Source organism: Fusarium graminearum, chromosome 2 (assembly GCF_000240135.3).
Source record: "Fusarium graminearum PH-1 chromosome 2, whole genome shotgun sequence".
Lineage (NCBI taxonomy): Eukaryota > Fungi > Ascomycota > Sordariomycetes > Hypocreales > Nectriaceae > Fusarium > Fusarium graminearum.
In genome coordinates, this window is record NC_026475.1 from 218528 (window position 1) to 240705 (window position 22178).

Genomic DNA, 22178 nt, shown 5'->3' on the forward strand with positions numbered 1-22178 from the left:
TCAGCGGACAATTTTCTCACTTTGCTGAGCAGACGTGAACATTTCCATAGCCAACATAGGCAGTTCTTTCTGACTACTCAATTCACTATGGTACATCTGTAATATCCTCAAACCAAGAACCTATCAGCCGTCCAACAACGCCAAATCAATAACAAACAGAAGTAAAAAAGACAAGTTAGAAGGGAGTTTACTCCATCAGGGACCGTTGGTCAACCCGATTCTGTTTAGTCCAAGACGCCTAGTTCTTTCTTTCTTTCTCAATGGTGAAGTGGAATGTCTACTTGACTTCCTGTGCAGCAGCAGAAGACCGTACAGGGCTATTGATTTCCATATCTAAAGTTTCATTATCCATCCAGCCAGAGAAGTCCTCGTCATCGTCAGCTGCTGCTGAAGAGGTTGCAGGTGTTGCCTTCTTTGGGCTATCTGATTTATTGTCCTCTTGCACAAGAGAAGACTCGTTGGTGAGCATCGAGGGAGGGTGGGAAGTACCACTATCTGTCACGGTTTGTTCATCGCTCGAAGCCCAAATCTGATGGTTCAAGGGGTCATCTCCTGAAGGTGTAGCTGGCTGTGAGTCTTCTGGAGCAGCGACGACAAGCACATTCTGTACGTTATCTGGTTCAGGGGCGTGGCTCTGTCTGCGTCGTCCGCGCTGGGGTAATGGAGGACGGTATTCACCTTGGTGATCTTGATCGTGGTCGTGATGGGTCTCGTGGTGAGTCTCCAGAGACTCGGCTGAATTGCGCGCAGCTGAGTTGGGGACTGGCTTTCTCGCAGGGACGCTCGTTGGGGGCGCTATCCGCGTCATGCCATTAGTAGGCTTCGGAAGAGGTGTTCCAGGAGGAGGCAGTGGTTGACCTCGACCCATGGGCTGGCTAAGGTCAAGTTGATTTGCTTGCTCAGCTAGTCTCCGTGCCTCTTTATGTCGCTGGTAGGCGTTCCAACCCCACTGCTTGGCTTGCATTGCTGCATTTGAGACAGCAGCCAGTGTAGTCTGCCTGTGGTTTGGGTTCTGGTCTTGCTGTGAGTCCCGAAACGCTTCACTATGTTCTGGCTCTTCCTCTTCTTCATACACTGGTATCTCCCCATGGTCACGTTTTGCAAAGAAACCCCTTCCCAAAGAACCCGTCTGGCTCTTGATAGATTCCTTTAATGAAGAGGCAGAGGAAGCAGGTCTTTCATCGGCGTGGGATCCTGAGCTTGTCGATGAAGTTGTGTTACGACGTCCCATGGCAACAGGCGTTTTTTGTGAATCCTCTGCAACACCGTTGTTTGCAGCATCGTTCACAGATGAAGAAGAGCGTGAAGAGCGGTTAGAACGTTGCGAGGCAGATGAAGCCACTGGCGGTGTATCTGCCGCTTGGGGCGGTCGAGGAGATGCATCTTGTGAGCGCGAGTGTAGAGCTGCCATGTAATTGGTAGCATGATCAGGGGGCGAAGTTGACGGTTTGAAGACATCGGCGTGGGCAATATCAGTATCCACAACAGGTTGAAGAGATGTCTTGGAGATCTTAGGCTTCAAAACTGGGCTCGCACCTGGGCCTTTGGAGTCGACACTGGTTGACGATGCAGAAGCTGGGGGGTTGGTGCCTGTCCTGCTAAGCCTACGTCCAAAAAGACCTGTTGGTGGTGGCGTCGCTTCCATGACAGGAATGGTATGACTCTTCTCAAGAGGTCGTGTTTCTTCTGTCACTTCCGGGTTCCCATCAAGATGACTGACAGCAGCAACGTCGCCTGCTGCTGCTACAATACTTTCGGCATCATCAGTTGGAACTGTGGCATTGTCTCCTTCAAAGACACCACCTCGCCATTTCTTGTGCTCTGTCTTAAAGAAGGGCATATCGTCCCAGAATGGCAGTACAACAGTCTCCGCGATGACTTCCTTGATACGGTTCTCAATCTGGCGAAGGATTACTGTATAAGTGATTTGTCTCGCACTAACGATAGGCTCGATATCCATTTCCATTTTCGGCATGCTCTGAAAGGTGACCCAAATTCGATTGCTTGGTGGTGGCTTAATCTTGATCAGCATGTGGCCTTCGGTTCTCTTGAGCACAGCTGCAAGGACAAGATTGACCTCTCGGGTTTTGAATCTGCTTCCGAGGTCGATCTTTGCCGTAGCAGCAATCTCGATACGAGCGTTTCCCGAGTACTTGACATCGGCTTCCACGACACATTCTCCTTCAACCGTGAGGTCCTTCAACTTGAAGTTGCTGAAGAAGGGAGCCGCATCACCAGTGTCAATCCCGTTAATGGTAATGTTGGTGAGAAAGGCAGGTTTCTTAACACGGGAGATCTTTTTGGTGAGTTTCTCACGAATAAAAGCCTCGATGTCCTTCGTCTGGTTGACTCCCAAGAAGATTCTTCCTAATAGCGCATTGATCCATCTCGAATGTACATTCTCTTCTGTCGAGTGAAGCTTCTGAACCAGGGAAATGATGTTCTTGACGTCAAAATGTAAGGGCTTCGGCACCTGTCCATCCGCCCCGTATGTCTGCTCTTGATTCTTGAGTAAAGCGAAATAAAAGTCTTCTTTGGCTGAACAATTTTCAGAGAATAGAAAAAAGGGTTTTGAAACGGGACTGTCGGGGGCCAGTTCAGTGCCAGCTGGCTTTCGGGATAGTCGGATCGCATTTCGCTTGATGAAAAGCTCGCCTTCTGGAGTGACATCGCCGCCAGAGTATATGCTGATATCATGATATGCTAAGGAAATAACATGCCGAACTTCGACTTGCTCTTCGTCATCGAACAGCATTAGGTGGCCATGTCTAGATAGGTGTCAGCAACGGGACGCAGAGCATGGATAAGCTACACGAACCTCAAGACCACGTAAAATACGTTGCCAGCATTTTTGGGCCGCTGACTCGTAGTGGTACTGTTGTTGTCCATAGGCCCTGGGGTAGGCTTCCTTTCGAATATGCTCCGGTACATAGTCTGATAGACGCTGGGGCTTGAAGGAGCCACAGTCGCCGAGCCTACCGGAGTCGATCTTTCGATAGGCTTTGCGTTTATGCCCATAGGCGTGTACTCTCTGCACACGGCGAAGAAGCCGGCTGCTACATCGAGGTCGTTCTCGTGCGCGCGGTTGTCCTTCTTGTGCGACCGCTTAGCGGCCTCGAGGACGGTTGTATCATCGTCCTTATCAACAATAAGGCTATATTTGTGTTCGTTCGAGGCATCGTCAAGGACGGGAGACGTGTAGAAAATAAACGCCAGTACCGACACAATGACTAGAGGTATGAATGTAAAGCCACCCAGCACGTATGCTGCAAGAAGAGAGGTGAAGCTGGCCATGACTCCGGCACTCGGAGCCACAAAGGCTCAAGAGCGAGCGAGCTTGGGTAAGAGGGAGGGGCTCTACAGCCTCGGCTCTTCCGTAGCTAGAGATTACAACGAGAAAGACGCATCGGAGGTATCGAGGGAATCGCTTGTATTTCGTTTTCGAAGGGAGAGAAGTCGAGTATGTTGATTCTTGGTTGGGGGAGGCGGAATGATTATACGCGGAGTCACTTGATAGGCTGGCGACTGAGTGTAAGTGACACCGCTACAGGCTAGAGGTAGAGGTGAACCTACTGTAGAGATAGGTATTGGTTACATACGTCATGTGATGAATCCACTGGCTCACAGCGCTCGTTCCCCCAACTGTTCCGCTGACAGTAAACCTTCTTAGAATGGATGGACCTCCATCCAGCGGGTCTAAAGTTGCCGAGATTGATTGATTACGAGGTAGTTACGAGGTAAGACGCTTTACCTGTCTTTTCAGGGCTTTTATCAAGACGAAAAAGTACATCCCAAGAATGGTTTCAGATAGGTAAATTAAAATGATCGCCCATCAAATCGGAACCAAATCCTGAGACAAAGACCAAGTACCGAACACGTACCGACAAGCTGAGACCTGAAACTAGAAGCCCTGGTGGAGGCATCACAGGGTTCCTCCGGTGGATGATACATAGATTACTGCCATCAAGTGGACATCTGTCCTCGATCTCGGTAACTTGTGAAAAGGTCATCAAAGCTCAGGAAGCCGGCATTTTCGGTCGAATGTCGAGAACCTCTAGAAGGACACATAACTTCACGCAAGATCAACCAATTTAATACGAAATCTCATTCAGTCATCAAGACCTTTCCCCTATCAACTATCTCCAAACACAACGTCTATCTGCTAACCCCTCCTGTTCTTCCGACCACACCTTGGAGAGCATTATCTCTCAGGTATACTATATTCGCAAACACCTGGATTTTACAAAAGACAGAAACTCCTGTAGGTCCCAGCATCCCATGCGCTGATCCGGTGAAAAGAGGTTTGGTCAAACAAACAATGCGTTTTGGCTGAAAAAAGAAATGCAGTAATGCGGTACTGTTGATGTTTTTTTGTTATTTTATTTTCGTCTGCGTCGAACGCACTTTGGATCGGCAGATCTATTCGCGAATGATGCAGTATTATAAGGACAATGACAAGTTAAGAAAAGGTTTGGTTGTTCGTAGCCAGCTGATGGCTGTAGTAGGTGATTATAGTCTTTCTGGGTACCGGCTCCTGGGTTCGTTGTCGAGGACGCACAGCAGAAAAGTCAAGAAAATCATAAGTATCGTGAAAGTCCGTAAGGATGTCGGTCGTCGTAACAATTGAGTTTGACAAACAGTGAAATGGTCAACAAAGGTGATCTACAGGGAACGGAATAGTTGTGTATATGTATGCGCCTGCTTAAACTCGAGAGCGTACAGAAGACATGGTGGTATGAGAGTGTGTGAGTCCAGGCTGAGAGTGCGTAGAGTGCGCGTGGTTGTTTCCGGGACGGCTGCCTCGCTTAGAGGTAAGGTGGAGGGTTCCAACATCATGCTTGCCTAGTCACTTGTTAGCTTGTATAATTCCCAGATACTCTATCAACTTACCATCGCAGCATGCTCGGACGTTCTCGAGACGGTCAGCATCCCTATCCTGCCTCTCGATGATCTCCCTCACGTCCTCAGCACTGTCGTGTGCTTCACTAGCCTCATAGATATGAACGTTCTGTGCGCTGGGGCCCCGGCCACGCAGAGTTGAGAAGGTGCCAGACAGCTGGCTGCCTTTCCAGTAACCACTGAGCTTGCTAAGTGTTCCGGCCGGACGCTGGGGCTGAGCCTTGGGTGTCAGAGTCGGGATGTTCATGGACATACCAACAGCTGGTGACTCATTACGGGTTGTTCGGGAATGGTAAGACGACAGAGAAGGTGCAGCTCCTGGGCGGGTTGCATAGCCAGGGCGCTGTCCAACTTGAGGGTTAAACTCATCCACATCCTCACGAGTGAAGTTCTCAGCAATATCTTCGACATTAGCTTGATCATTGTTGGTGCGAAGCAACAGATACGAGAGGGCATTGAACCATGTCTCGTGTCGCTGCCCGGTCGCACAGGTAAACTTGATAGTTCTACCAGGCGAAATGATAACCAAGCTCTTGCGGTGCAGTCCAGGGGGGCTTGGGTTGTCGTCTGTAACGACACGGACAGCCTCAATAGGCACGCTCTTGGCCTTTAACTCGGTGCGCCCAGCAGTTGAAGGGTCTCGGTCACTCCAATAGAGAGTCCTGGTGTAAGGGTGGACCCAGAAGTAACGGCGGTGTCGGTTCTCTGACATCTCGCCGCGACCTGTCTTGCGAGTATACTTCCACAAGTACTCTCCGATCATGGTCTGAGTGATGGCTTGGATCATGCGGGGATCAGTGTTGGGTCCAAAGCCAGCGGGATCCATGCCCATCTCGCCAGGACGGATGTTGAAGCGAGTGTCAAGTTCCGAGGCAAACGATGATACAGATGACTTGCGTGATGCCGTTGTAAGCTTGGATGGTGATTGTCTTCCAAGCTCACCGTAGCTGACGGGGTTACGAGCGGCACGGGGTGTGCCAACGCGAAGAGACGGCGAGGCACCCTGTCCCGGAGTAGTTGGTCGTTGCTTGAGTACAGATGCTGGCCATAGTGGGGGTCCCATGTTGTTCTGGTTGCTATGGGCCGAACCAGATCGTGCAGCCTCGATGACCTGGCGGTGGTTGGCGGGCAGAGGAGGGGCATCGTGCATAGATGCCATGCCGCTTCTAGAGCTGCCCGGACGGGCAAATGATGCGTCGAAGACATCATCATCCCTATCTTGTCGGACGGGGCTCTCAAAGCTGTCGCGCCGGTGGATTCTGACAGTACCGGTTGTGCCAGTGGTTGCAGGCGTGTCAGGGCTCGTCATTGAAAGCTTCTTCTGGAGTCCAACGAGAGGCTGAGCACGAGCCTTGAACATGGCGTCAATGGCATCGGCAGTGAGAGATGTTTGCGCACCCTGGTCGTTCATGATGACCAACGGCTTATCAAATGGACGATGAGAGTCGGGTGTGGCGGGCTCAGGAGTGTCGCTTGGGGTCTGGGTGTTCTCATCCTCAACCATAAGAGGTGAAGAGCCTTGATCGACATCGCCATTGTATGATCTCTGATTATCTGGAGTTCGAGGAATATCGCGCTCCATGAATGGCGAGTGCATGTCGCGGGGAAGAATGAAACCCTCTCTCTTGGGAGTCCGTGGTGAGACGGGCATGGTCTCGACAGATTCGATAGAAGAGAATCCAAAGGCGGGCAACGTGGGTGTCTTGTGGACGGGGCTGATGGGCTCGACGCTTTGGGCGGCAATTGAAGAGATAGCCAAAGTTGGGGGGGCAGGTACTGCCTCAAGAACAGGCTTCACGTTCTCAGACGTAATGCCAGAGAAAGCCAGGGATGGCACAGGCTCAGATACGGGCTGCACGTCTTGCGTAGACAGACCAGAGAAGACGAGTGTGGTTGGAGTAGGGGGCAGCTCCTCTCTCGGTTCACAGCCTTCGCCATAGATAGCTGACATCTTGAGCGAAGGCATGGGGACAATCTTCTCAGGCTCGCTAATGGGCTCCAGAGACTCCACGACGATGGATGAGAAAGCCAGATCAGGAGCAGGAAGATCAGTTGGCTCAACACACTCGCCCTTGACGGTAGAGAAGGAGAGCTCAGGCACTGGCTCCACAACAGGTTCAACCTCCTCGCCTTGAATTGTCGAGATGCTAAGTTGAGGGATGGTAGGCTCAACTGCAGGCTCAACAATAGGCTCAACGGCCTCGCCCACGATCTTGGACATGGCGAGCTTGGGTGCCCCAATGGCAATAGGCTGAACATTCTCTCCGTGGATCGCGGAGAAGCTTAGTGCAGGAGCTGGGGGCAGTGAGGGGGCGACAACGGCTGGCACAGCAGAGTTGATCTCCCGCTCCGCGATCGGCTGCACATGCTCACTTCGGATTGTGGACAGAAGGAGCTCGGGAGCAGGCGCAGCTGGCTCAGAGATTGGCACAATGTGCTCACCCTTGATGCCAGACATGCTCAGCGCGGGGTTCTTGGATGCGATGGGCTCGACATGTTCACCAGCAATGGCGGACATGGACAATGCCGGAGGAGGAGGCATGAACATGACGGGCTCAACAGGAGGTTCAGTAATGGGCTCGACCTCCTCGGTAATGATGTTTGTCAACGACAAGTCAGGCAGAGGGGCCTCAGGTTCGGCCTTGGGTTCCAGGCTGTGTGCCGCAATAGCAGACATGCTGAGCTTCGGAGCGGGAGTCTCAGGCTCCGCACGGGGTTCCAAGTGCTCAGCAGCGATAGTAGACAGGCTGAGGGCTGGAGGGAGAACAACAGGCTCAGCACGAGGCTCTAGCTCCTCGGAGATGATCGATGTCATTGTCAGATCAGGAAGAGGAATCTCAGGCTCGGCCAAAGGCTCAACGCTCTGGTTTGAGAGGGGTGTAAAGGTCAATGCCAGAGGAGTCGGGGGTACCTCGACTTCTTCCCTGGGCTCGACATCCTCGGATGCGATTGAGGACATGCTCAGAATAGGAGGTAGGATGGGAGCGAGCATAGAAGGAGGAGCGGGGAATTGGGCGAGCTTCTCTTCCATATCAGGATCATGTTGAGCACCAGCATCACTATAGGCCATAGAAACTGGCCTAGAACCACCGAAAGCGAAGTCAACAGGCCAGGAGGCGGGGCCACGCTGGCTCAGAGGACCGATAGCTGACTGCATAGAACCAGGACGGTTAGCAGTCATCACGCTAATGGGCGATTCAGCAAAGCTCTCTTCTCCATCCTCCGTCATTGAGCCGCTCGAGGCCGTCTGGGCCGACTGGAACCCTGAGAGTCTGGGCACGATCTTGACGGGCTCTGTCATCACACCAGTATCAACCATGATGACCTTTGGCAGGGGAGGCACCGCAGGTCGTGGAGATGATCCTCGGCGGAAAGATCTAATGGAGCCAGGGGTCATGGAACGAGCACGAAGTCGGCTGGGAGTGCCAGGTCCGGCTGAGTCGTCGTCACTACCGTCGAAGTCTTGGAGCTCGGCAAACAAACTCTGACCGTGGGGTGTTGCGTCCCGACTGCCCGCATAGCTGACGGGGCTGCTCTGGAACGCGGGCTCCTCACTGGCTTGTCTGGAACGGCTAAAGACACTACGGCTCATGCGGAAACGACTGCTCCTCTGGGATCTGATGGTACCACTTGGAGTCTTGGTGTACGCAACGTCGTCCTCATCAGCTGAGGTGGAAGCAGTGCTATGCAGAGAGTTGGTGCTTCCATGACGCACAAAGCCGCCGGCCGGTAATCGGGGAGCATTCCGCATGCTGGCAAAGCCCCGGGTAGTGCCCTCAGTTTCGGTGTCGTCGCTTGCTGACATTTCCTCGTTTCCAGTCTGGAAATCCTCGGTTTCGGTGGCCCGCTCGTTAGCCGTCTCGAAGGCTGAGTCGGCACCTTCATTCGCAGTGTCGAAATGCTCAGTATCCGTCGCGTCAGGAATCTCGATGCTTGGTAGAACAGTGTGACTGCTGTTGGCTAAGGAAGCCCTAGCCAAAGAAGGAGACACAGAGGCACGAGGAGAAATATCGGTCTGGTCCTCCCACTCGCCATCATCGGTGATAACCTCTTGTCTGCTAGAGCGGAAGGATCCAAGTAGACGAGGGGGCTTCTTAAATTCCTTAGAATCTTTGGTGCGGCGAGGTCGTTGGGGCTTGGGTTCACTTGGGTCACTGCGCGCCTTCTCGAGATCATCGCGAAGATCCTGGATAATTCGTCGAAGCTCCAGCTTCTCGGTCTTCTCACGGTGAAGGAGACCTCGCTGGCTCTGGATGGTACGTTGAGCGTGGTGAAGAGAGGATTTCATAGTCTCGGTCTCCAGCATGGCATGGCGAGGAGTACCCTTCATCGGTGATTGGGGCGGCGAGTGCTCGGGGGTTAGATGATCGGTAGATGATTCAAGATCGTCATCGCTGGCTCGGATAGTGGGTTCGAGTTCCGTGACAATTCGGCGCTGGGATGCAAAGGCCCTGGCGAGCTCTTGGTTCTGCCCAGTGAGGTCATCAATCCTGCGCTGCATAGCGGCACGTTCACCCTCTGCCATTGCGATATTACGTCTGACAGTACCAAGTTCAATGTCATGTTGCTTGACAGCAGCGGCGTGCTGATCAATCAACCGTGCGTGAGTCACCTTGACTTCGTCGAGTTCTCGCTGCGTGTTGACCTTTTCCGTCTTGATCACATTGAGGGATTGCGTAAGCTTCTTCTCGCGATCGAGCGCCTCCTTGTGTTGAGTAGTGAGCTCTTGCAGCTTGGTCTCAAGATTCCAGTTCTCCTCCTTATATCGGTTCTCGCTTTCGTCAAGGGACTTGAAGCGCTGCTGGAATCCCTCTGATTCGAGCTCAAGTCGCGCCTTGTCGGCTTTGAGGTCTTTGTTTTCTTCATCTCTTTCGGCGAGTACACCTTGCAGATTGCGAACTTGAGCGATAAGTGAAGTGCTGATCTCGGTGGCGAATTCGATATCGTGGACCCTGTTGGAAGGCTGATTGCGAGCCTTGCGATTCGGGACGGTAAGCTTGGTAGGGGACCCTGTTGCTTGAATCTCAAATTTAGACGGGCTGACAGATCGCTAGAGTCCATTGTTAATTGATTCCAGCCTTGAAAGAATGGGAAACTAAGGGCGACATACTACTCTGGGGCCCTTGGTGTCGGGCGCAAAGGGAGAACTAGGGTGAACCTCATTGCTGGGAACCCTCTGTTTTGGCAACAGGTTTCGCGCAGACTCTCGAGTGAGTGTGTTGAATTCCTTCTCGATGTCGACCATTCGCTCGCGGAGTTCTTGGGACAATTCCTCCTCGCTGTTCACCTTCTCAATCTCCTTAAGTTGTTCGGTGAGCTCTTTGCGCTGGGCGACCAAGGCATTACCGAGTTTGCCCGCCTCTTCAAGGCGTCGCTCCGTTTCTTGAAGATGAGCGGCTAGAGCTCGTTTCGCAGATTCTGGCGAGGCAGGGCCAGTGACGAAAAAGTCATGGTCGTATTGTGAATATCGGTGATGGGCGGGTGTTGTTGTGTTGGTGTCGTCGGTTATGACAAACGGGTCGCACGGCGCTGCGCCAGGTGCGGGCAAGCTAGGCTTGTCGGAAGCCAGTGAAGAAGCCATGATTGCGAAGCAAATGTGGCCCTCTTCCGGGCAGGGAGAACTTCCTCAATCACGCCTTGAAACCATCAAGATGTGCTGAGGACGACGTAGAAGACCCGTCGCAGGGGATTGAGGTTCTGTGTTTGTTCCGAGTTGCGGTGCAGGAGTTTCCAACGTGTTGTTTGTTTGTGTCGAAAAAGATGGGGTACCGCCGTTAAAGTACCAGTACCACCTTAGGACAGTACAGTACGGTAGGTAATTGATTAGAGCTGGGCTGGCGTGTACCTCAACACGTCGACCAGTCAGGTTGCAGTAAAGCGGCCTGCAGGGAGAGTGCGTAAGATTGGAGCTACCGCTCGTAAAAGGCAGACCCGGCTGCGAGAGAAAAACAAAGACAATTCCCACAGAACAAGGGGAAGGAAGGAAAAGGCAGATTATTGTAAGAAATTGGACGGAAAGAACAAATTCGTCCGAATAAGAAAATGAAAAGGAAGCAGTCGGCAGTATAATGATAATAGGAAGAATATTAAAAATAGAATGAGTGTGGTGAAGCGCAAGCAAGGAGCAACTTGAGAGGTACCGTTGAGTGGTTCAGAGGAAGATGGGACTGGAAATGCCCAGAGGTTTGTGGGTGAGCAAGGTGTCTAATTATTGACACACTTGTCCTGTCGAAAGCGCGCCAGCGATTAAACCTTAGTCAGGTACACGCAAGAGCGAACGACGCACAAGCACAAGCACGCACACTGCACAACACAGCGAATGAGTGAGCAAGTGAGTGGGTTGCACCAAGACCAGTAATTAGTGGACTGTACCCCTGTCGGTTCGAGTTGTCGCAGCTTTGGCAAGGCCCCCAGAAAGTCGCGGTATTCTGAGAAGCTGTTCTGCTGCTGGCTTTTGGCTTTTGGCTTCTGGAACGTGTTCCTCCAAAATTATGCGACAGCGAACCTGTTGCTCATTCCCCGGTGGAATTCGACAACTATAAGCTCAAACGGCCGGGTGGGTTGGCGTATAACTGTCGACAGAGTTCCCGGTGACGCGAACGATGCAGCAGTTTGGCCAAAAGTTCCTGTAGGAAAGAAAGAAAGACAGACTAAGGAGAAGAGTTGATGAGTCCAGACTCCGAGTGAGAAACGGGGAGTCGAGGAGCAATGGTACCTGAGCTTCTGGTGGAGCGGGCTTGGGCGGCGAAGTCTCTTTTTAATTCCAGAGTGGACTGGGGTGGATCGTCTGATTTCAAGGGCGTCCGGCCGGTGACGTTTGAGGTTTCGTGAGGAATTGGTGTTGGAATCGCCCTAGGAAAAGGGAACCGAGGTTGGCTTGGCTGAAATACGAAAAAGACGAGAGAGAAAAAAGTAAAAAGTCTAACGAAAGTCGCGCGTCCTGTAATAGAGATACGTAGTAGGGATAGATGGTCGGGAAAAATCGTCGCTAGAGAGATACGGGACGATAAAGTCTAGAGATGGATGAAAACAACGACTCTCAGATAATCGACTGTCCTGGAAAGAATGAATGGACGGCCCCGTGACGGTGACCTAAAGTTCAGGACGGTATCAAAAGGGGGACGACAGTGCCGAGTGATTGGTAGAGGGCATCTAAAAGTCGTGAAGTAGATGCGCCTCCCTTTGTTCCGATCTTTGGCTGTAGTCGATTATCGCCCGTTTCGAAAGCCGAAGGTTTTGCTGTTGGGTTAGTATTACGGATAAGGACGGTAAAAAGGTCAAAGGACGAAAGAAGGAAGAGATTCAAGATCAATTAAATCGGAGAGATATGAGCTCTAGGTAAGGAGACGGGCCTGGCTGGGGGAGCTGCCCAGACTAGGCCAGGGTACAGGTGAAGCTGGAGACGCTTTTCTTCTCTTTTCTCTCTCGCTGCCTTTAATTGATGGGGGTCCAGCAGGGAATAGGCTCCAGCTCGAGGGCTGTGCGTTTATGGAAGCTATGCTGTTGACATGAGATATGCAAATTACTACTAATGAATCTGTGTATATGGTAGTGTTGCTATTCCTAGCTACCTTTATACTGGCGATTGGAGGTTCCTTGTTAGTGTTGCTGCACGGTACATACATAGTGCGTGATGATTTCCCGCTCTAGGTCATTTTTCCCCTGCGTCCAGTACCTGCGTTAAGTCGATAGATGCACAAGGGCCTGGTCTGGTTTGTTGGTCTGCTGATGGGACTGTGGGTTCGTTTTGTCCCCTCAAACTCTCAGGGGGGGGATCCGATTAAATATCAATTCATTCGCTAGGACTAAGACATCCTACATATAATTCGAGATGAACAACTTCGCTTTTAATATGATTATATCAGATCACTATATATCGAAACACCATATTTGAGCTCATGAGACTCAACAACTCATCTCTCTTGGTAAATGTGTATAAAGTTATGAGAGACAAGCGAGAACTGAGACTTTAGTGGACTGCCCAGGATAAACGTGGAGTCTGTGATGGGACGTGGAGAATTCGCGACACCGCTATTGAGGCAGTATACGAACGGAGACAGTAGCTCAGTTCTCACCAGCCACTCAAGTTAATTGGTCAAGTTAGAGTCGAGTGCAGTGTCTATTTACTTGCTTGTTCTATCTTAATGATGTTTCTGGTCGTTGCTTCTTGTCAGCGCCGTTTTATAAAGCGCCGTTAATTTTGGTGCATTTCCATAGCCAGAACCTTCCGTGAAGAGATCAACTTACAAGGGTACAATTGCTGGCTTGGCTAGCGGAATTGGTTTTCAATGCTACGGTTCACCACTCACTTCCACTATCCTCATCCCAGCTTCATCCTCTCGTCCTACCACCCATGGATGGACAAATGACGCTATTGTCTGCACATCAAAATCACCAGCCAATGCAAATCAAGGAATCTATCTATCTATGCTTGTCCATCGCTTTTAAACATCTGCCATCTTTCACGCTCCCCGCAAGCGGTCTGTTCCTCAACTTTGATGGCAGTCATGATAGGTGCAAGAGCACATGTTGAACTAATGAGCCCTAGCCTTGACCTTGAGGCGTTCACAAGTTTTGTACCATCGCGAACAGCTGCCAGTTCTTTAAAGTTGTCGTTGGGCTTACCGTGGCGCAACGCCTCGTGTCATACTGTATTATAAAGTATGAACTGAGCTTCCAGCCCGTCTAGAAGCATTCGATAACTGCCGCATACAAAGCGATCATCCAATCTTGAACTCAATTGTAGGCATCTTCCCTGTTTCTTCGGCCCTATCTCTAAAGCAATAGGAGGGCTCAGTATTACGCATTGCCACACGGCATATTCAGTAAGGCTGCGGGGTTTATGCGAGTAATGGCAAAGTGTAATATGCTGCATGTGCACGCCGTACAAAGGTAGTCAGAGTACTAACTTACTCTGTATGTATGAAAACAAACAACGCGGTTCGTGATGTTGACTTTGAGCCATGTACTACCGTCTGTGCTGCAACGATGCAGCCACTACAGTTAAACCACAACGCTATCTTCCGCATGAATGTCCTCCAAGTGCCGTCATCATCAAAGAGGCATGCACAAAGAAAAAACGATTAGCGTCCAGGTTCGCAATGACTCCCGCATAAACGTAGTCTTTTATCTCATTTCGCTGCCATGGTTATCCTGAACCAGGGTCTCTCCTCGGCCAATTACGCTTAGCTGTCATCCTGAACCTAGCCCTGTCCGGCAGTGGAGAAGCATACTTTTAGCGCGTTAGAAACAGCTGCTTCTTCTCCTCCATCTGCTCTTTCGCGTTAATGGATGAATTGTAATGGTTCATCGGATCTGTGTTTGGGATAGGCAGCTACCTACCCGTGATCGATCTATACCGCGTCCAAAAATAAGACGCAATACATAGGCCTAAGGAAGGTTTCCTCTTGCGCGTAATGGGTGACCAATTCTCTGCTCTGTATGGTTGATACGACATGCATTGGTTCTTAGGCTATTATTCGGTGCCTTGGCCAATCGCCGTTTCATTGTTCAATTCCTCCACAGACACGTCAGACATAAGCCTCATATCTCAATGTCGCTTCCATGCACCGCTTGGGCGATGGCCTTTTTTTAGGGCCACCGTAGTTCATGTATGTATCCTGCGGGGGTAAGGGGCATTGCCATCTAGACTATCGTATCTAGTGTTGTTGTGTTGTCCGTTTGGTGTGTTTGGAATATGCGTTGTCATAACAAAATGATTACCTGGACGCTGGACTTCACTGGAGCATCGTGTCTTCAGTGTGGATAAGTAAGAGAGGAGCTGCTCGATCCCACAGTTTCTGAGTTGTCAAATGATTCATCTATTACTCAATGACAAGGAATACATCAACAACTCATACAAAACTCAACATGCACGACGCCGATACAGGGTAGGTTCTGTCCGCGTAACTCCAATATCCCATCGCCAAGTCACGTGTGTGGACCAGTGTCTTGCTAGAGGGAACAGTTGGCACCACGTTGAAGTTATGTTTTACCTTACAGTCCCTGATTCGCAGTACCAAGGTTACTCCTCATTCAAAGATCGTTATGTGGACTCAACGAGGCTGTCAAGGGCCCCGTTGTCGAACATCAGGGTCCATCCTCACGTACTAGCTTGTACTCAGCGTCGCTGAACTCGAATTGCACCTCCTCGATAGGGCCATTGTGAGGAGGGTCCAAATCATATAGTCTCAAGATCTGTGCGAAATTCCTAGTTTAATAAACTTCATCAAGGCTAGTAAATCTCTTCATGAGAGTAGAAGTCCATGTTGCAGCCCTATGTGAGTTTCAACAGCCTTGCAAAATGATGTCCAAGTGCGATAAATTTGTGTGATTGTTCATCAGTGTTAACATAAATCATGACCCAAGACGGAAATACACTGCATCTAGATATATTACATATGCAAGCCTTCAACCAGACCCCCGATGATTCTCAACGCCGTGCTATTAAATTAATGCTATTCTTAAACTCTTCAATTATGTGCTGGTAGTTCTGCCCGTATATTGTAACCTTGCAACGCCTGCCCGTGAAGTTCCTGTGGTTGGTGAGACTGGAACTCCTTCACTCCAAGCGCATAATGAGATTGTTGCCAAGATGATTCCATTCCTGGTCCATAGTATGTGGGTGGTAGATGATTATTCCCCTCGGCAGCCTTCTTGTTCTTCCGTATTCTCCACAGAAGATATACGACTGTTGCAGCCAGCATGGCCCCGACGCCGATACCAGCACCAATTCCTGCTTTTGCACCGGTGGACATTCCTGCGGGCTCATCGGAAGATGCTGGTGTATCGGACGCGGAGCTTGATGATGCAGATGCCTCGCTGGTCGTAGTGGCATGTGTTGATGTTGCGACTGTGACCGAAGAAGATGTGTCTGAAGTAACCAACGCAGTTGTGGATGTGGATTCGTCAGTGAATATCGTCCCTACAACGGTGTACTCATTTGCTTTTCGATTCCATGTCGCCCATACTTTTGGATTGGATGGGAGGACAGCGAATCTCCCGACACCACTGTTGCAACAGCCTGAGTTGTGATCACAACAAAACGATGTATCGCTACCTGTGACGTTCGAGCACGATATCAAATCTGTCCCTCCCTTGTCCGCGCCTGTGTTGGAACAGTTAATATGGTTACGTAGACTATCGGCAGAGTATCACTTACCCAGACAGAACATAGCACACTCAGGCGACGCCCAGTTCTTATCCGTACACGAGCCCCTCAAGGTGTTTCCGTCCGCCCCAATGCACAGCTTATTGGATAGACATACTGTACCCAACCCTCCAGAACAGCAGACACTTTCATCCGCATCCGGGTCGCAAGGGAAATCATTGGCTTCAACACCGTTGGGATAGTAGCACTTGCTAGCAGCAAGACATATCGGAAGGAAATAAAGAAACAACGCAGTGATGTGCCTTGTCATCGTAGCAAGCATGTTACATGCAGCCCTAACGAGATGTATATGTGTGATTCAGGATGAATTGTCGAAAGAGAAGAGTGGCGGAAAGCTTGCGTAAAGGCCAGACATAAAGGAAAAGATCTCCCAACGCATGCATGTTGACCGTACTCGTTTATTTGTTTCGTCTGTGGTACTGGAAGCTGCAACAAGCCGCGCGGGTATCGTCATTTTTGTTAGGGACGAGGAGAAGAAAGACCTGCCATGGTATAGTATACAGTTGCACAAAGACTGTGATTGGTTATGGTCAAGAACCTAGAATCAATTATACCAAGTTTGACTATGCTGTTGGTAGCATGACAATATCGCGACATCTGTGTGGTGTGTTGGTTGTCGATATTTGAAGTTCCAAAAATGCCCAGCGTTGGGCGGCAAGAGGACGCTGGCAATTGGCCGAGACATTGTCATCCCCGAACAGTCGAAGTTGAGCAACTCACCCAGACCAGGGCCGCCCCCACGTTGCCGCTCTTGATGAGTGAATGAGTGACAGGGTTGGAATGTCTTATTATTAGGATAGATGTCAATTCACAATCGGTTGCATTTGCCTGCTTCAACTCCCTTGAACTGCAAACACACAATCTGGCCATAATGTTGTTATCGACAGCGACACATAGAAAATATGCGTATACTTTGCTGGCAGCTGTTGTGATTGTCGTGCTTTTGGCTGGCAATTACGCATATAACGGCCATATAAGTCGTGAGCCCTAGATTCCTTCCTTGTCGATGCAATTGAACATTAATCTGTTTAATAGTAAACACCGCACCCAAAGAACCGGAGCCGACCAGCGCTACCACATTAAAAACAGAAGCATTCCCTCACAAGATCTGGCAGAGCTGGAAAGATGACTCGGAGGATCCCACTGAGCGAACAATAGGCTTCCCTCATCAATGGCGTGCCGTCAATCCTGGCTGGCGGTACGAGCGCATAACCGACGCCAACAACAACGCTTACGTTCTTGATCGCTTCGATGCAGACATCTCGGATGTATTTACAAGCCTGAAAGACCCTATCTTAAAAGCCGATTTCTTGAGATACCTCATCCTGCTGCGCGAAGGTGGTGTATGGGCAGATATCGACGTTTATCCACACCAGCCTGTCTCAAAATGGATACCCAAGCAATATCAAGGCTCAGTAAATCTGGTCATCGGAATAGAAAACGATCATCACAAAAAGCCAATCTGGCCTGGTTCTCCGTATTCCATACAGCTATGTCAATACTCGGTATTGGCAAAGCCAAACCATCCGGCCATAAAGACGGTTGTTGAGCAAGTGGCGGGGGATCTCAAGACGCTCCTTGCGTCCAAGAAGCCCGGGGAAGGAGTTTCCTTTGAAGAAGTCATGAGCACGACTGGGCCGTTTGCTTTTACGAAAGTTCTCATGGACTATTTCAAAGGAATGACGGGCACGGAGCATACTGGTGATGAACTAGACAGCCTTTCGGAACCCCGACTGATTGGAGATGTACTCGTCTTACCGAAGGACAGTTTCGGGTGGTTGCCACATGAAAATACTCATGAGAAGGGAGACCCAAGTATCCTTGTCGAGCATCTTTTCATCGGATCATGGCGAGATAGTCATCATGGTTGAGATACATGAGAGGCTACGGTAATAAGCTTATATTTGTTGACGGGCGCGAAGCGTTTTTCTTAAACTTTACTCTTAGAATAGAATTGATGGTCATCCATAACAGACATTAGCCGATGACAAATTCTTAACCAACTCACTAAAGTCTATGAATAATATTTTACTATGTCATGGCCTTGGGAGGAGGGAGCAGAATCCCGTGAACTAGAAAGGGCTCATCAGTTGGTGTAGTTATACGCAAATTATCAGATAGAACTGTGATCAACATCCATCTAAACAGAGAAGGAAGAAGATCCATTTGTAAGAGATAATAGGTAGGTTTAGATAGTTATATCTTTTCTCAGCGTTGCCTACTGGGTAGCAGAAAAGTTAGCCTCCTGAGTCTAGGGGCACAACAGTAAACAGCCTAAGGAGTATATTCTAAGCAGTACAAGAAGCTGTCTTAGTAATTCTGTTCCTTGTGCTTTTTAGTAGCTAATTTTTCTGATACCCTGAGGGTTGCTTTAAAGGAACTCAAGTTTGACTTGATCTAACACCAAACCTACGCGCAGTCACATGACCTTTCTAGATTCCTCCATCCTGCAGCTAGAAAGTTTGATTTCCAATCGCCAACTGTCGCATTTATAACCAACGCTCGCCATCTTGGAATTGGCCATCGAAATTCGCAAATATGGCAGATTCAACTACAGAACCCCAAGCCCCAGTGGCTGTATTCAAGAAGAGAGGCGCAAAAGGCAAAGCAAACATTCGAAAGCGACCTGCGACACCACCACCAGCCGATAGCGACGACAGCGACTACTCGTCGTCGGAGGACGAGTCTGGACAGCGCGTCAAGCGGCGCAAAAAGACCGCTACCGTCACAGCATCTTCCAAAGACCTGACTTCAGGGAAGAAGGATTTCTCGGCTACGATCTACTCGGCGGACCGTAGCGTACCTATCACAAGCACGAACGACGCGACAAAACACAGCGACTGGTACGAAGAAGACAAGAATGAGCTCTCAGCAAAGAACCTCCTAGGCTCAACAAGAGGTCCAACGAAAGATTCACAACCAGATGGAACATACAAGGGACTCGCGAACCAGACATCATTCATTCAGAAAAATCCCGATGCGCCCCAACGAGCGAAAGGCCCCGTCAAGGCCGCCACAAATATTCGAACCATCACTGTCATGGACTTCAAGCCTGATATCTGCAAGGACTACAAAAAGACTGGCCACTGTGGATTTGGTGACAGTTGTATCTTCCTCCACGATCGAACAGACGTCAAACAAGGCTGGCAGCTCGACAAGGAATGGGAGGAAGTCACAAAGGGCAAGAAGAACCTGGGCGGCACCATCATTGGGAGCTCCAGCCGTGATAAGAAAGAACAAGCCCCAGAGGACGAGGCAGAGATAGCAATGCTGGAGAAGATTCCGTTTGCATGCATCATCTGTGAGGGGCCATATAGGGAACCGATCGTGACGAGGTGTGGACACTACTTTTGCGAGCCATGTGCTCTGAAGCGATACAGAAAAGACCCAACATGTGCATCATGTGGAGCCGGTACAAACGGAGTATTCAACTCAGCTAAGAAGCTGAAGAAATTACTAGAGAAGAAGAAGGAACGTGAAGAGAAAAAGAAGAAGGCAGAGGAGGAGGCGGCCGACGAGGAATGAGAATAGGATTTACAGATGTGTGTTTTGGCAAGATTTGTTGCACAGCGGAAGACAGAAAAAGATACCACGATATCATAGATATTGCACTTGATCAGGACTTATATAACACTTGGACTAGGTATCCATGATCCATCTTCCCTTCTCGTGACTCAGGCACCAGACTCAATCAATAGAGGCTCATGTGAATACAGATTCAAGATGACGTGCATCTCGATAAGATAAGACTGCTATGAGGCCCATTCTTTCAAAGCTCGAAGCATTTCCATTGGTTGGTCCCCACATCACAACCAATCAGGGGTTCAGGCACGCCCACCTCCGCCTTCATGTGATCGCCTCATCGGTGACAGTGAGTACCCATGATGAGCATTACTCAGGCAAGCCTCACCTACTTGTTCTGCCTGGTATTTATCAGTCATCCTACTTCTTCTAGCGGGCGTGACGGAAGGACGAGGGAAATTTACATAGTTCTTCTCTGCGCAATCCAAACTTACTTTATTTTTTGCAACTTACATCTCTCAAAGCTTGCTCTGTAACAACCCCGCACCCTTGAAGCAACACAAGATACGAGTCGGTACACGACAAAACCTATTTATTTCCGTTCATTCGAGTATCGAGGAACAAACGCGAAACCTGAACCGAAGTTATCAATCTCGAAGCCATCATGAATTTCCTCTACTCAACAGTTAACACACTGCGGGATCGCTACACGCCTGTATCCCATAAGTCAACCTTCCGCCAGACCGGCCAAATCACCCCCGAAGAGTTCGTTGCTGCTGGCGACTACCTGGTCTACAAGTTCCCGACCTGGTCCTGGGGCGATGCCGACTCTCCCGAACGCCGAGTCAGCCACCTGCCTCCCGGCAAGCAGTTCCTCGTTACACGCAACGTTCCCTGCCATCGCCGTCTGAACGACGACTTTGCTGGCGACGCTGGGCACGAGGAAGCTCTCGTCAACGACGGTGACGATTTCAAGGGTAACGCAGGCGATGACGAAGATGGCTGGTTGAGGACTGGTGGGCTGGCTAGCTCACAGCCGCTCAAGGTCAAGGAGGTGAGGACGGTAGACGATTCGGGAAATGTCGGTGACAGAGAGGTTGTGGAGGATGATGAGATTCCCGACATGGAGGACGAAGACGACGACGAGGCCATCATTCGAGATTCTGGCGCCGATTCCAAGAACAGGTATGACGGTATTCTGTCCAAGCCACGACGATATCTGCTAACAATACCAGCGCTCACCGAACATACACCTTGTACATCATGTACTCTCCATACTATAGAACACCCCGTCTGTATCTGTCAGGCTATCTCGCCAACGGCCAACCTCTTCCTCCCACCGATATGACAGAGGATATTGTCGGCGACTACAAGGACAAGACAGTGACACTCGAAGATTTCCCCTTCTTCGCCAACAATATCAAGATGGCATCTGTGCATCCCTGCAAGCATGCCTCGGTCATGAAGACATTACTTGACCGTGCTGATGCCGCTCTCCGCTTGCGCCGCGAGAAGCTCCGCGCTGGCAACGCCAGCAGTAGTCAGGCACCCTCGGGAATGGAAGGTTTGGTTGATGAGATTGGAAAACTAGACGTCAAGGGCGCTCAGGAAGCGGCCGACAAGGATGAGTGGGAGGAGGTACAGGAAGCCGAGATTGATGATCAGGAGGTTGCTATCCGAGTGGATCAGTACTTGGTTGTCTTCCTCAAGGTATGTTTGCTACTAAATCGAGAGAATATGTTGATGCTAACATGCTTTTAAGTTTATGGCCAGTGTGACACCTGGTATCGAGCACGATTTCACCATGGGCGTCTAGACTGTATGGCTTATCAAATGTTGATGAACATCATGCTGGCAGAAAAGAGTGTATTTGGGGCAACTATATCAGGGGGCTGGCGTCAACGGTGTTTTGTTCTTACCACCCGTATTTATTACATCAAATGACCTTCTGTAGCACCTATAATGGCCAGGCAATATAGACTTTTCATTCTGCACGATGAGCAAATGAATTTTGATGAGTACTGATAGATGGGAGACCGCATGTTCATCACATGCCACCAGAAAACACTTATAAGCATGGTTGCTACCCTGTAAAGAAATAACAAACTGCCTTTATCACACCAGTACCCCCGGAATGACGTTATTCTTAGATATTCTCTCTTCACTCATCTGATAGTCGGACTTGTTGCTCACAATACTGATCTTCAGTTTATTTTAACGGATTGCATAACCGATTTCCCCGACGCACCGGTGGCCCGTCTGTATGTGCGGCCCCACCGTTGTTTCGTCCGAACCTTGCGGGGCCGATTGAAGATTTCTGATCAACGGGCGCTTGGTGTCTTGACTCAAGGACAATTGAAATATCAACGTCGATGGCAAATAATGAATTGTGCTAAGCAAATTGGTGTCACTACATATATCGTCACTGGATTCTTGGCCGAGCATCTAAGCTCACCGGTCCCTTGACAAATCCAATCCTTGTCAAGAGACTCACCCGGGGACTGACACCAACTTCCCGGCAGAGTGACCACTGAACCATAGAATCATTTCCAATGGCATGCAAGAGCCTCTCTGAGATGTAAGAAAT

The 22178-nt window shown here is 50.0% G+C and overlaps 7 protein-coding genes across 7 annotated transcripts; 4 read left to right on the plus strand and 3 right to left on the minus strand.

Moving 5' to 3' along the window:
• Window positions 1-277: 277 nt before the first annotated feature.
• On the minus strand, window positions 278-3294 carry FGSG_08905 (uncharacterized protein; the record flags this gene model as incomplete). The annotated part of the gene is made up of 2 exons (XM_011321498.1): window positions 278-2768; window positions 2819-3294. 2 exons carry the CDS (start codon window positions 3292-3294, stop codon window positions 278-280), a joined length of 2967 nt encoding a protein of 988 aa, XP_011319800.1.
• Window positions 3295-4386: 1092 nt separating this feature from the next.
• On the minus strand, window positions 4387-10480 carry FGSG_08904 (uncharacterized protein; the record flags this gene model as incomplete). The annotated part of the gene is made up of 3 exons (XM_011321499.1): window positions 4387-4842; window positions 4891-9949; window positions 10010-10480. 3 exons carry the CDS (start codon window positions 10478-10480, stop codon window positions 4703-4705), a joined length of 5670 nt encoding a protein of 1889 aa, XP_011319801.1. The 3' UTR covers window positions 4387-4702.
• A 592-nt stretch (window positions 10481-11072) lies between these two features.
• Window positions 11073-11618, plus strand: FGSG_13272 (uncharacterized protein; the record flags this gene model as incomplete). Its single annotated transcript, XM_011321500.1, has 4 exons — window positions 11073-11082; window positions 11135-11222; window positions 11287-11455; window positions 11532-11618. The coding sequence occupies 4 exons, from the start codon at window positions 11073-11075 to the stop codon at window positions 11616-11618; spliced, it is 354 nt and encodes a 117-aa protein (XP_011319802.1).
• A 3753-nt stretch (window positions 11619-15371) lies between these two features.
• Window positions 15372-16331, minus strand: FGSG_08903 (uncharacterized protein; the record flags this gene model as incomplete). The annotated part of the gene is made up of 2 exons (XM_011321501.1): window positions 15372-16006; window positions 16061-16331. The coding sequence occupies 2 exons, from the start codon at window positions 16329-16331 to the stop codon at window positions 15372-15374; spliced, it is 906 nt and encodes a 301-aa protein (XP_011319803.1).
• Window positions 16332-16940: 609 nt separating this feature from the next.
• FGSG_08902 (uncharacterized protein) lies at window positions 16941-17940 on the plus strand (the record flags this gene model as incomplete). The annotated part of the gene is made up of 2 exons (XM_011321502.1): window positions 16941-17049; window positions 17105-17940. The coding sequence occupies 2 exons, from the start codon at window positions 16941-16943 to the stop codon at window positions 17938-17940; spliced, it is 945 nt and encodes a 314-aa protein (XP_011319804.1).
• A 667-nt stretch (window positions 17941-18607) lies between these two features.
• On the plus strand, window positions 18608-19594 carry FGSG_08901 (pre-mRNA splicing factor cwc24; the record flags this gene model as incomplete). Its single annotated transcript, XM_011321503.1, has 1 exon — window positions 18608-19594. The coding sequence occupies one exon, from the start codon at window positions 18608-18610 to the stop codon at window positions 19592-19594; it is 987 nt and encodes a 328-aa protein (XP_011319805.1).
• A 661-nt stretch (window positions 19595-20255) lies between these two features.
• On the plus strand, window positions 20256-21407 carry FGSG_08900 (uncharacterized protein; the record flags this gene model as incomplete). The annotated part of the gene is made up of 3 exons (XM_011321504.1): window positions 20256-20776; window positions 20827-21301; window positions 21354-21407. 3 exons carry the CDS (start codon window positions 20256-20258, stop codon window positions 21405-21407), a joined length of 1050 nt encoding a protein of 349 aa, XP_011319806.1.
• Between the last annotated feature and the right edge of the window lie 771 nt (window positions 21408-22178).